The sequence below is a fragment of the Carettochelys insculpta genome, chromosome 5, assembly GCF_033958435.1.
Source record: "Carettochelys insculpta isolate YL-2023 chromosome 5, ASM3395843v1, whole genome shotgun sequence".
In the NCBI taxonomy this organism is placed as follows: Eukaryota; Metazoa; Chordata; order Testudines; family Carettochelyidae; genus Carettochelys; species Carettochelys insculpta.
Window position 1 is genome coordinate 83772280 of NC_134141.1, and position 14619 is coordinate 83786898.

The following is a 14619-nucleotide window of genomic DNA, read 5'->3' on the forward strand; positions in this document are numbered from 1 at the left end:
CTGGCTTCTCTGTCCCTCTTCACGGATCCTCTCACAAGTAACTTCTAATCCAGGAGATGCAAACCCTCCTATTAGCAGGAGAAGTAGAGGAGGTTCCACAGGCACTAAGGAGCATGGGCTTTTACTCCTGGTAATTCCTCCTGCAAAAAGCTAAAGTGGGGTCTCAGACCCATCCTAGATGTGAGCTGGTTCATGAAGAAACTAAAGTTTCCTGTGGTCTCTTTGGCCACCATCCTTCTGTCCCTGGATCCAGGGGATTGTTATTCCATCTTTGACTTGAAGGATGCATATGTCCATATTTCCATAGTTCCATCCCACAGGAGCTTTTTTAGTATTCATAGTGGTCTGCACTCACTACCAATTTAGTCCTCCCTTTTGACCTGGTCATCAGCCCATCCAGTGTTCACCAAACACATGACCGGTTGTAGTCACCTTCCTGAGAAAGACAGGCACGGGTATTGCCATATCTCAATGACTAGTCAAGAGCCTTTCCAAGGCAAAGTGGAGCATGTCTTGAGGTTCACATTCGATGGGCTGGGTCTCCAGTTGAACATGCAAAAATCATTTCTATCCCATCCTCAGTGAATAGAGTTCTTAGGGGTAAGGTTAAATTCAGGACAAGCCAGAGCTGTCCCACCACTTTCTTGTATGACATTATACCAGGCTATAGGCAATACTCCATCACTACTCTGAGGAATTTCTTGAAGCTTCTCAGACACATTGCAATACATACATATTAAATATGCAGCACATGAGGCTGAGATCTGTACATCTCCAGGCCTGGCATCAGTGTATGTTGACCAGACAGAGACTAGCTGAACAAAGAGATCACATTCTCACCGCAGATACTCAAGTCTCTCTTCAGTGGAGGCTTGATCGAGTGACGTACTCAGGGATCCTCTTCTGCAAACCACATATCTTACTGTCTGGCCACCCATATGCACATGACGGGGTAGAGTGAGCCCCTCGGAGAGCGCAGAACTCAGGGCCTCAAGGCCCAAGTGGAGCTGTTACTTCACATCAGTGTCTCAGAGCTGAGAGCAGTTCATCTGGTGTTCCAGACCTTCCAAGCTCATCTGGAACGGAGATTCAAATCAGACCAGACAATACAACGGTGGTGTTTTATATAAACAAGGTGGAGCACGTTCCTCTACTGCTTCAAGAAGCTATCAAGTTCTGGGACTTTTGCATAGCCCGCTCAGTACTCCTGGAAGATTCCTACCCGCATGGCTCTCAAAACAAGCTGGCAGACCACCCTTAGCAGATCCTTCCACAATCACAAGTGGTCTATTTGTATGGTGAACAACCCTTTCCAACCATGGGGAGTTCCCCAGATTGACTCGTTCACCACAAAGAGCAGCAGCAGGTGCCTGCAGTTCTGTTCCTTCCTGAGTCACAGTGCAAGCTCACTTGCAGACACACTCCTTCCCTGAAAGGACCACCTATTCTTCATATTCACATCTATCCCACTCATCCACAAGGTGGTTGCTCTTCATATCTAGAGGAAAGGAGCTTCAGTCATACTGGTAGTGCCAGCCTGGCCCCATCAGCACTGTTACACCACACTTCTGGAGCTGTCAGTGGATCCCCTCCAGTCACCCTACTTTTAGTTCCAGATCTGATCACTGAGCACGACAGCCAGCTCCAGCATCCCAATCTTGAATCTCTCCACTTCGAGGCTTGGAAGCTATGTGGATAAACTTGATGTAGCTTGCATGTACAGATGTTGTTAGGGAGGTGGTTCTTGACGGTAAGAAACCATCCACCAGGGAGACTTACATGGCCAGATGGAAGAGATTCTCAGTATGGGTTTTGTTGTGCTGTACCTCTCCAGTACACTCAATAATACAATTTATCGTAGACTGTTTGCTACATTTAAAGCAGAAAGCTTGTCAGCCTAAATGATAAAGGTTCATCTGTCTGCCATTTCAGCATTTCATCCAGGAGTGGCAGGTTGCTCAGTCTTCGCTAACCTGGGAGTGCGTTGTTTTCTTAGAGGACTGGACAGGTTATACCCACAAGTTCGGTAGCCAACCTTAATTTGGTACTTTTGAAGCTGATGGGGTCTCCATTCAATCCCTTAGTGACATGCTCATTGCTCTGTCTTTTGAAGGTGGAGTTCCTTGTCGCAATAACTTCAGTTGGAAGTTGTCTGAGCTCAGGACCCTCACTTTTGACTCTCCTTATACCATGTTTTACAGATCCAAAGTGCCTTTCTGCCTAAAGTCATGTCTCAATTTCATAGCAGTTAAGACATTTTTCTTCCAGTCTTTTTCCCCAAGCCTCATGCCAGAAGTTGGGATCAGAGGCTCCACTCCCTGGATATTTGGCATGTGTTGGCCTTTTATATCATACAAAGCTGTTTCATAAATTGAATTAACTGTCTTGATAATGGACATCATGGGTCAAGGGTAACATCATGGACCACACCCTGTATGCAAGCATGTATCCCTGTGCTGATGGTACATTCTACGAGAGCACAGGACTCCTTGGCAACATTGCTGGCTCTGGTCCCAATCTAGGAAATCTGTAAAGCAATAACATGGTCTTTGGTCCATACTAAACTTGTCATTATGCCTTTATCCAGCATGCCAGGGTAAGGGTCCGGAGTCACTTGTAATAAACAGGCATAGATGCTCAAAGATAAAACTGTTTTACATCTTGTAGCAGTTGTCCTTCAGGATGTGCTGCTCATGTCCATTCCAAGATCCACCCAACCTTCCCCTGTTGGAGTAATCCAGCAAGAAGCAACTGGAGAGGCGGCAAGTCATCAGGGACCTGTATGTGGTGCTGTGAAGATACGATTCCAGGGGGCGGCTGAGTTGACCAAATGGGTACCTTCCAATGACTGTACACATAGCGTTAGCATGTTGACTTGGAATGGACATGAGCAATACATCCCAAAGAACAAGAGTTACAAAAGGTGAATAACCATTTTTTTTCCCCTCCACTAAGATGATAGTGGTGTAGCTGTCATACTTTACTTGGATGATAAGAATAATCTTTGAGTTTTCTCCTCAGACTGTGTGAAACAGAATCTGACATTTTAGCCTGATGAGCAAGGAAAAGATTCTCTTACTCAGGACCTGATTTTTTTTTTTTTCCCCTGAGCCCTGTTACGGAGCCCAAAGCTCCAGATACACACCGTCATCTTCTGTTGCCACTTGAACACTGACAAGAGAATTCTTACCACCATAAGGAAAACTGAGTCGCTGCGTGAGTTAGTTGCACAGGACAGTTTAAGGATTTTCTGCCTGGAACAGCTTCGTCTCAGTATGAGAGAATAGCTTCCTCCTCCAGTTCAGCGGGAACTCATAACAGTAGCGGGATATGTTCTCCCTCTCCCCCATGTGCACTCTTGGTAGACCTGATAAACTCAAGCCAGACACAATGTTGGCTGGCCCCCATCACAAGAGCATTACTATCTTCCCACACATCCAGGAATTCCTCCTGATGCTTGTTCTAGTCTGTCTATTGCTACCACTCCAGAAAGTGGGCAATAGTTTTCTTTAAGTTGGCAGGCCTTCTTGTTAGGTTCCTCATTCCAGTAGAATAAGTCTTGGTACCATATGAAGACACAACTATTTCCACGTGACGTCAGAGTTCTCCTTGCCCAGTCACATTGAGCTGTTGGTGGGAAAGATAAAGAATAAGATTTCTCAAGATTCCAATGTCTGATTTTTTTCCCCCCCACCTCCCATTGTTCCTTTGAACCATGCTCTTTGATAAGGTGACCCAAGTTCTTTTTATAGAAGATGGCTAGGAGTTTTAGAACTCTTCTGAGAGAGAGTCTTTCTTTTCAGGAATGGGAAAGGAGAGATTTTCCCTGTGTAGAGATCTCAGCTATGTAAGGCTTGCCATGAGCATATTAATCCTGCCTAATGCTATTAATAGACTTTGTGTTCCCTGAAGAATACTGTATATTAGGGGCCTCAGCTGAAGTCTTGAAGTGTTCTGTTTGTTCCATTGTTAATAAGAGAAGAAAGTAATTTCCACCAAAGAAGAATAATCCTGAGAAGTTGGAATCTCTTTAAGATACGCTTGATCACCAGCATCACCCATTGTATCTGTGGACCTGCTACCCTAATATTTTAAGTTCTTGGGTGGCTTATCTGGGAAAATGGATCCAGGGTTCCATGAGAGAGAGTCCAGAATTAATTAAATTTCCTGTACACTTCAGTTATTATGTCTTTTTTGCTTTCTGTATCAAAAATATAGTAGCATCACAGTTTCTTACTTAAAGGCCAAACGAGGGGAAGGGGGAGGACAGAAGAGAGAGGTATTATACCTACTTCTCACCACCCTCAAGCCCTGGACACTTAGATTTGTCTGGGGTCTCCTAAGACAATCTGAGGTATCCCTTCCAGAAAGTAGCATAGCTAGAAGATACTTTTCAGAATGTACCGCTTTTTTTTATTTTTCCAAACTGTTTTTAAATCAGCCTCTAAAGGTGGGTAAACCCCTAAACCCTCAGAAGGGCAGAGGGAAATCTCACACCAGAAAAGCATCATGGGGAGTAGAATGTCATTTTTTGTTTTGATTTAAATTGATTGGAAATAACCAATGGATATTTCCAGTGGTGTCCATAGAGTACCACTGTGAGTTTGCAGATGTGTGTCTTGGCACGTCAGAGTCAAATAGGCGAGAGGCTATGTTTGTAGCAGCATAGTATCTGGAAAATATGTATGCCACAAAAAACTGTGCCAAGAAAAGAAAATTGAAAGTGTGTACTTTTCTCTGCATTACCCAAATACATTTGGAGCATTTTACTGGTTCTTTCAAGTGCCTGAATATTCTAGACAGCTGTTCTTCCTGAGGAAGAGTTTCCAAGCTAGGCTTCCATTATGTCCTCTGGTTTAGTGTCCCTGGGGGCTCATCTACATGGAAGGTAGTGTTGCTTAGTGAAGATGCTGCCGATTATAGGAGAAACTCCCATTGATGCAGCACTGTCTATTCCAATTATTAGTTCAGTATGACCACATCACTTAAGTGGTTATACCAACATTGTTGTTGCAGATGAAGCCTGAGTTTTCTGAATCTTTTAAAGCCTTTTATTTTAATTTCTGCAAGGAGGATGCAATGAGTCTGTGTGCCTGGTCTTCTGACTCTCTCCATCTACGAAATTTTTCACGATGATTGGAAGAGTGTCCTTAATTTCTTTTGTATTTTCCAATAGCTGAATATATCTGGAATTCTCTGCGCCATGAGTGGGGAACCAGTTTTTTTCTATCATGAGCAATTGACCCATGGGGGGGTGGGGGGAGGCGGGATCATGGGCCACAAACAAGTAAAAAGCAAGTTAGGGAGTTTTTTTGGGGATGGGAGGTGGTGATGTTGAGAGAGAGCTATAAACATTCAGCTCACCCTGCCCAGTGGGTGTGGAGACTTGGGGCTTTCCCCTGCAGTGGGGAGAGCCAGCATTCACAGCTCCAGCCCTGTGGGAAGAGGGCGCTGAGGTCTGTAATTTTCCATCTGTGCTGAGATGAGCCAGTGTTCATGGCTACAGCCTTGCAGGGGGGGTGTGAAGACTGTCCAAAAGCTGTAGATTCCCCACAAAATTTGACTTATTGAAAGAACTTAAATATGTATGTTAGAGGAGTACCAGCAGGGGGTATTTAAAAGCTTAATCCTTTTATAATAAAGCCTCTATTCAGATGTCCTCTGACTGTTAGAGACCATTCTGTTCAGAAACAAGAAGTGTCAGAGATGCAAATCTCCCATCTGGGTCTGTTTTTGTTCTTACTCCAGGAATCCCTTTTCCTGGGACCCCACTCTTTAAATACCCCTCTGAAACCACCCCCCAACTCATGCATCTGATGAAGCGGTTCATTGCCCACAAAAGCTTATGCTCCAAAATATCTGTTAGTCTATAAGGTGCCACAGGACTTCTCGTTGTTCTTGAAGATACAGACTAACACGGATACCTCTCTGATAGATAGGAATCGAAACCATGTAGAACACTAGTTGTAGTTCTAGTCTGCTTCCTTAACCGATTTTTTTAAAGGAAATGCAAGTATAGTTATATGAAGTATAGTATTTGGAAGAATTTAAAATTTATATTTGTACATCACTCGTCTACAGTGACCCTAACTAAATATGTTTTAGATTAAACCTTTTTTAGATGTAGTAAATGTTTCACTAATACACTTCATAAGTGTTCACAATTTATTTTTCATTTAGAAGTAAGCAGTGTCTTTTTTTATTTAAAAAAAAAAATGCTGGTACTCAACCAGCCCACTGCCATCAGCCAATCCCATTGCTGGGGTTGCTCAGGTACCAGAGTGCAGTACTGGCAAGTACCAGCACAAAAACAGCTTTGGGAGTGAGCATGATCACTAAAATTCCTTTATTGCTAATTGCTATGGAAATTTCATCTGGAGAATTTGAGTGAGACAGGCCGAGGCCAACACTTTCTGGCACAAAACGCTTAGCAAAATTTGGTGCTGTTTTCTGCATGATATGTAGTTGATGACCAACTGACTGCAAGTGATCAGCTTTTATATTGAAGATTTAGAATAATCAAAGGTAAAATTATTTCTGTCTATCCACAGATCCTTCATGGATTTAAAAATCAAGTTGGGGATGAAAATTGGAGGCGTTTCTCTGACCAGTTTCCTCTTCCCTTAAAAGAGCGCCTTGCAGCTTACTATGGAGTTTAATCTCATGCATTTGAGCTGCAGTCCCATAATTAAGGGTAAGTACAAAATATATTGAAGTTTTATAAACTCAATTTGTAAAACAAGTGTTCTCCAAGTCCATTTTTCATTTATAATTAAGAAGTGGTTTTCACTGTTATAGGTTAGGGCTGGGCAACACTTTTTGATGGGCCACTCCAAGAATTTGCTAAGTGGTAAAGAGCCATACTTTTCCGTGGTATTCATAGAGGAGGTGAGGGCTGTAGGATGGAAATTGGGTGCAAAAGGGAGTTTGGGGTAGAGGATTGGGGTTCAGGAGGGGATGTGGGGTCTGGGAGGGAATATGCATGAAGGAGGGGATTGTGACCATGTGCAAAAGGGAGTGCATGGTCTTAGAATGGGTATGGGCGCACCAGAGATTGTGACCTGAAGGTGTGTAGGAAGGGGGTGCGGGATCTGGGTGTGTGTGATGGTTGGCAGGGGTGCAGGGGTTCAGGTTGTGAGCTGGGGCAGAGGATTAGGAGACGGGTCTTGGAGGGATGCAGGAGGGAGTGCAGGGTCTGTAAGGGAGTTGTGATTTAGGGCAAGATTGTGCTGGAGGTAGGGGCAGTATGTTAAGCCACGCCTTTGCCCCTCCCCATCCCCCCTCCCTCCTGGCTTACAGCAATTCTCAGAGAAGCATATGGCTCCTATAGCCATCCCCTTTGGTGTTCAGGGCTGCACAGGCAGTGGAGCCTGTCTGAGACTACTGCTGGACTACAGGCCAGATCCATCCCACAGGCTGAATTTTGCCCATCCCAGTGTAACCTGTATTTGTTTCCATTTGTCTGGTTCTTACATCATTAATTTTAATGCTTTTTGTAATATTCAACCTCAGTATTATACGTGGCACCTGTAGAAATAACTGCTGCTTGACTACTATGTAGTAAAAAGTTTTCAACCATTCCTGTATATATCTATGGCCCAATGGTACCTGAGCTGCTACAAGACCTTATTTGTGCCTATATCTGTTCTGGTCACTATAAAATCACATTTGTAGTCAAAACAAGTTTCCTTGAACAGAAATGTGTATGTGCCAAAGGAATGAAGTCTCTGATAACCCATGTGCACTTGACAGAAATCATTATGAACAAGATCATGATGTTGACCGGAAATGTCACCAGTACTACTACACTTCCATGATACCCATACAAACTTATTATCATTTTGTTTTACCATTTAGATTGCTGTGATGCTTTTATGTTTTACAAATATAATCCAGCTTCTTCTTGAAATCATACATAGTGATTAGGCTAACAGAAACAAATGTATATATTTCAAAAAGGTAATTTTAATGTGTTGGTGGTGTTGCTATGGTAATAACACCCCTGAATAGTTCCACATTGTTCCTCATCTTAAAATATACATAATAAGCTTTCATGTGGTGTGTGTAGAGAGGATGCATGAGAGAGGGGATGATAAAATATATGATGGGGCAAAAGTATGGCTATATAGTCAATCTTAAGATTTCATGACAAAATGATGAACTCAGAATACTTTCAATGTGACTAACTTTTGTATGGATTGAAAGTAGAAATAAATTTTTCTAACAGAGGTGTTTAAATGATCCTGCAAATTTTGGTCCTCCAGCCTAGGAGTTAAAAGTGAATGTGGAGGTACTATAAGGAATCTTTACTTGTGAATCAAACCAGTCAGAATGTTCCTGAACAGCCAGAAGCAAATATATTTTCAGGCTGTTAAAATTTGAAAATTGATTTAAAAATATAAAGTTCAGTCTTTCTCACCTAAATAACTCTCTGAAAATCTGATAAATTTACAAGTGAATATAAGGTTTTTTCAATTTATCAGCCTTACTGCACTCCAAGAAGCAGTGTGAGAAATAGTTGATTCCCAATTCCAGTTGAGTGGAAAGTATCAAAATATATTAAATACAATTAGGTAGTTGGTTGAATTTTGTTTGAATATCTAAATCTCAGTAATAATGGATCTGTATTTTCCTGTGGGGAAAACTACATGTTGTAGAATTTGTTGTTCCTGCATAGTGATTTTGAAAAATTATTTCATAAATACTATTTAATCCATTTTAAATGTGACATGGGTTCTATATTGATGTAAATGTAATGGGTCTGTCAAGTATAAGAAGGATTAGTTATATGCTTGATAAGTTTTTAGTTTTTATTCTGAAAATAGCAGTGTGGTGAAAATTATTCAAAATTAAGCTTACAATATAGAATGAATTTATTAGTATACTTTTTTTAAAGCGGCAGATTTATTGTTTCCCTGACTTAGATCAAAAGGTATAAAGATGACAATATTGGGGGTTATTAAGCTTGATGAAATCTGAATGCTGTCTATTATTTTAAAAAGTTGTTCACCATAAAAAGTTCTTTATTTTTGACCTTGCATAGTTTAGTCATTTTAATCTTGTTTCTAGACACTTAATTGTGCTTTTTTTTCCCCCTTTTTTAAACAGGTCCTTCAGTCTAGGAGACTGCGAGGGAGCCTCTGCATCCAGGGAAAATGTTACCCTTTACTGGGGGGAAGGGTAAACCAGTAGGGAATACAGTACAATCCCAAGCCTACTGGGAGGGGCGGGAGGGAGGTGTTGCCGTCACTGTATTAAGTCGATGTTGGGAAATGTTTTAACATCTGGAGCCTTTGTGGGTGGAAATCTGTCTCCTATTACAACTCTGCACTGGATGTGAAGAAGAAAAAAAGAGAATCTATTCACAAAAGAGCACATTCTGGAATATTATGGGGAATTGTACTAAAACAAGAACCATATAATTGAACAATAGGGATACATAAAGAGGAAAACTATTTTGCGCACAATAAAGGAAACCTAAGAGTGGGGGTGGGGGTTTATAAACAGTCAAAGGCTTTTTGTTAAGTAAGGGTTTTCTCATTATTTCATCCTGCTTGATGGGATTCCTAGGTATTTGCATGTTAATGAAGAACTACACAAATGAAGTTAGTACAGTTAAAATGCAACTTGCTGCCTGTATTAGGAAATGGCACCTGCAGTGTACAATATAGAAACCCCATAATAAAGTAATAAAGGTTAACTTCAACAAAATGAAGCAACTTGCAAGATGCCAAATGAGTCACTCCTTTCATTTTTTGGGGGGGAGGGGCATTTCAAAGGAAAGATCGATAACTTAATTTTTACATCAAAAACTTTAAAGTAGTGGATATGATTTGATGATTGTACTTCATTAGATTTAATTTCTAGAGTAAGGCATTATTAACATGCAGTTTAAGGTTCAGGCATGCATTCTGGCTCATAGTGATCAGAAGTAATTTAAATTAGTGGGAAAGTAGCATGCTTGCATCAATCACCTAGAATGAGATTGGTATACTTTTACTTATGTTGCGCCAGTTTTGTGTTGCAGTTTACCGGTTTAATATAGCCCTGCATTTAAAATTCCTTTTTTAAGACTCTGTGGATTTTATTTTTATTAAGAATATAGATATAAAGTACTGTAGTTGACAATTAGGCCTTGAAATATCTTTTTAGAATCTGTTAAGAATAAGATTGATATTGTACTGTGTGTAACCAGCACAACGTGGAAAGCTGATATAGCTGTGCAAAATATTTGCCTCTGTGCTGTCAGTGTGATGTGCTTTCTGCATGGTTATATACTACTAGTGATTTTCTCAGAACTTCTAAAAATGAGTTACATGGTAAGACCTGTTAAAAGGCTGCATAAATGTTAGTTGGCACGTAAAGGCAATTGTAGAAGCTGATGAAATGATTGCTATATTTCATTGTATGTTCCCACTCAACATATTACCTTCTGTGCTCTCTTTTTTGTTCAAAGCATGATCTTTTAAGAGATGTTTAAGTTAATGGATGTAATGCAGGGTATCTACACTGTATCGGCGCATGCTGGTGGCCCTTTGTGTCGTAGTTAAGTGCACAAGGGTGCAAGTTAAAAGCTACAGAGTGAAAGTTTGTTTGGATCCTCTTCATTTCATTTGTTTGGCTTTTCTGTTGTTTTTCTCTACTTACGTGTATCCTGTGAATAAATCCTTGTTAAGTTAACCCTTTACTTTTCCTTCCATGTGTATTTTCTTATGTACTGTGAATGTGAAAACCTAACTGGTACACTTGATCTTGTGTCCATCTGGAAGTGCGAGTCTTTATTAATTTAGATTGCCTAAAGAGTATCCCATGATGATAAAGGAAAATGGAGAGATTTTAACTCTGCTGGTCAGAGGTGAAGCCACACCTTTCCATTTTTCAAGTGCTGCATAATTAATCTATAAAACAAAATTAAGCCATAACAGCCTTTTTATAGTTTTAGTTTCTTACTGTTGCATTGCAGAATGAATACTGGATAAAAGTTTTTGTAAGAACTTAATCTTCTTTGCATGGTTCTGTTCTTTAAGAATGTTTGAATAATTTAGCCATTGCACTGAAGTTTGAGCCGTGTAAGATGTGTGATAAATGCTGTTGAAAAAGGTTTTTTTAATGCATGGTAGCATGCACAAATTTTACACATTCCTTTTTCTTAATTTTTTTTAATTTTTTGGCTTTTCAAATTCTAGTAGATTATAGTTGCTTGATGACGGTTCTGACACGTACTGACTAAAGTCAGTAATGCTAGTACATGATACTTATTCATTTTGTTTAATCAGAAATGCATGTGATACTTTGCTTTCGAATTCAATTGCTTTGTTAGAAACTATACCTCTTCCTCCTTAGTTAATAATTCTAAAGTCAGTGGGTAATAGGTTTCTTTGACTACAAATACGTCTGATATGCTACTATTAAAATGTAATGAGGTAGGATCTTGTTTAGACCTAAGTTTGATTTAATTTCCTGTGTAAGTTAAACATTCTCAACAGTTTCAGGAAAAAAGTACAGCTTTTCCAGATGAAAATTTTGTATATAATATAAATCCTACTTATAGACTTTATTTAAATTCAGCTGTAACAACTGCAGCAGCTCCACTAACTGGAGATAAAAATCAGTCAGATTAGCCTGTAATATCTACTTTCAAGTGTATATTTTAAAACGGTATCTGTAAAGTGTGACTGTTTACAGATGTGAACTGATCTGGTATAGCAGTAAGGAATATAGTCAAAACCAATGCAAAATTAGAGTACTGCCATAACCATATTACTTTATAGGCCCTCTGGTATATTTTAAGGCAAAACTATTCCTAATGGATAATAATACAGGGAACTGCAGACATTTGGGTTGTATCTTGAGGTCAGGAAAGTTCTGATTCAGCATTAACCATTGAAATTCAAATTGTTGCATCATGGGATATATATATATATATATAAAGCATCTTAATTCTTGTCATGTTGTTTTGAGAGTTTTTGAATGTTGACTGAATGTTTATACCAGTAGAATTGTGTGTTTGTCTTTGTTACATTCCAGTGTTTCTGCCTCTTGGCATGCTAAAAGCACGGCTTACTTCATCTGCTCCTTACACACTGAGTGCTGTTAGTGTGCTAAACTACAGAAATAGCCGCTGCTAAGTGATTATGTAGATTTTCTACTTGAATATTTTTGTTGTAGAAACCTCAGGAGGGTCAGTGTTTACTGTTTTTATATGCCTTGTTTTTCCTGTTTGAGTTTCCCTTTGTGAAGGATTCTAACTATGAACAAAAGCTGCTGATCAACCTAAGTTGGTAACAGAAAGTGTATTTAAAATTTTAAATGCATCTTCTTAGCGGTTCTAAATTGCAGTTAATTTAAAGTTCAGTACCACAGTTCTTCATTTATGCATTCAGAAAACAAGCGGTCTTTTCATTAAAAAAAAAAAAGTAGACTATTTCATGACTTTAGGCAATGTAAGTAAAAATGATCAATTTTGTAATTTTTGCAGCTTAATTATTTTCTACATCAGTGTAGATAATTAAAATGGTAAAGCTAATTCTTATGTTTTGAGTTTATTGCTACTTAATAGAAGTTGTACCCAACAGATCACTTTTAAAAGAATGGGTTTAAAATTTATAGCCATTATGATTTTTAAAAGTAGCAAATTTTGTACTAAACAACCTTGACACGCACTGTGATTTTTTGTTGACTTTCTTTAGCATTGTTCTAATTATGTAAACTGCATATATGTATAATATAATCAAATGTATATTTTAAACTTTTAAATGGCTTTCAACTGAAACACATTGCTACTCAGACATGAAATATTCATATACTAGTTTTATCTCAGGTGAATGCTCTTGTACCCTTTTCTGTTCACAACATATGTGTAAAACATGTCTTAATGATACCAGTTCATATATTTCATATATGTATTTTCATATATGTCTAAACTCTTACAATCTAAATTAACCTACTATAGAAGCAACAATGATTTTGTTTTACATACATCACCTATTTTATTCATATTGAATGTATTAACAGGTAAAGGTGCAAAACAGTCTTCCTTGAAGACTGCATCCATGCATAACAGCAACTAAAACACTTCATAAACAGTGTTTTAAATACTGCATTGCATAGGAAGTTTTTTCAAATATTAAAAAATTATAACTTGGCATTAACAGCTTCTCAATATTCTTTTCATGTAAGGTAATGGACCTTTAAAATATTATATAGTCCACAGACTAACTTTTTTTTTTACTGTAATCTTAGTTAAAGATTCAGCTCTATAATGAAACTGCTGCTGTAAACTACTTAACATGCAGTAACATTTAGTTAGATACTGATATAGTTTGCGTACAGCAGTTTGCTTAAATATTATTGGCAATACCTAATCGGGTGCACATTTTGATACACTGTTAGGTTTCATATGTATATTCTCCAACATGACTTATCTGTCAAGTTACTAGACATCCTCCTCCAGTACAAAAAAATTGTAAATGGTTCTTTTTGCGCTTAATAGCTGAAGCTAAATCAATTTTAGGTTATTCTAAATGAAAACTATATAATAAGCTTGCCTTTTCAATAAGTGTTGTGCTAAACTAATAAGATACAATCTGAATGTATTCATGTGGGGGAAGTTCAAATGGATGTATTACAAGGTTAATTCCCATGCTGCTTTGGACAGTATACTTTTGAACAAATCGGCTTTTGAGACAATTTCAAGGCTTACAGTGTAGTTTCCCTTTTCTGTAAGCTCATACTATTGAGCAGCTTTATCATTTAATATCTTTCTATGTGTGAGCAACAAAACTGGGAAACCATGGGTGAATTTTGTGGTGGCAATGATTGGATAACACTGTAATCAGGTCTATTTAGTTATAGAAATTTCCTGTGTGGTTAATAGTACCTTATCACACAAGGAAAAAGAGGTGGATACGTTGTAACTGGCCTAACTTAATATTTAAGCAGTTCTTAAACTGTTAAAGTTGGGTACAGTAAATAAAAGATTAGAATTAACAAAATTACTGGATCTTTCTGCTGACAACTTAGGTTGTTTGAGTTTTGCTTGAAAGCTTTAAATCTGATGTTTTGTGTGTCTGCCACGTTAGTGTTTCCTTCAAATATATCCTCCTGCAACCTCTCAAGCTGTACTAAATTGAGTGATTATTTCTTGAGTCTGCCTCTGTGCTAACAAATTCATTTTAAATAGAATATGGTTTTAATTTTTGATAAGCTGCTGAATTTTAAAGAGTTTTTTGGGGCCACCAAATATTTTGGATCATGCAGAGAATATATATTGTACTGTAGTAATTTTGTATTTACATTTGTATGATGTGACATAATAGATGTGAATGTTAATCACTGCTTGACTATGTTAATAAAGTTGTTTAAATATAGATTTTGCACTCTGATTTTTAATGGAAGATACTTTAATATCCAGATATATATTTTGTACTTAGTGCACTTTGGTGGTTCAGCTGTGTTCTGTAGGCTGTAATTCTTACTCGTTGAAAGAACAAGAATTTCTTTTTCACTGAAATCCTAGATGTCTCACATCCTATTTTGCGATGCAGCTAACTTCTGCTACATGGGAATGAGATTAAAAACAGATACTGAATGCAGTCAAATGCCATGACTTCAAAACAT

At 38.5% G+C, this 14619-nt stretch overlaps 1 protein-coding gene across 2 annotated transcripts in view; it reads left to right on the forward strand.

Annotated features, from left to right (window-relative positions):
- TNPO1 (transportin 1) overlaps positions 1–14369 on the forward strand; it is a 190063-nt gene extending 175694 nt beyond the window's left edge. For both annotated transcript variants that reach the window (XM_074995420.1, XM_074995421.1), the window contains exons 24-25: positions 6552–6694; positions 9109–14369. In XM_074995420.1, coding sequence (XP_074851521.1) covers positions 6552–6659 — 108 coding nt within the window. In that variant the 3' untranslated portion in view covers positions 6660–6694; positions 9109–14369. The remainder of the gene's footprint in view (positions 1–6551; positions 6695–9108) is intronic.
- Positions 14370–14619: the final 250 nt, after the last annotated feature.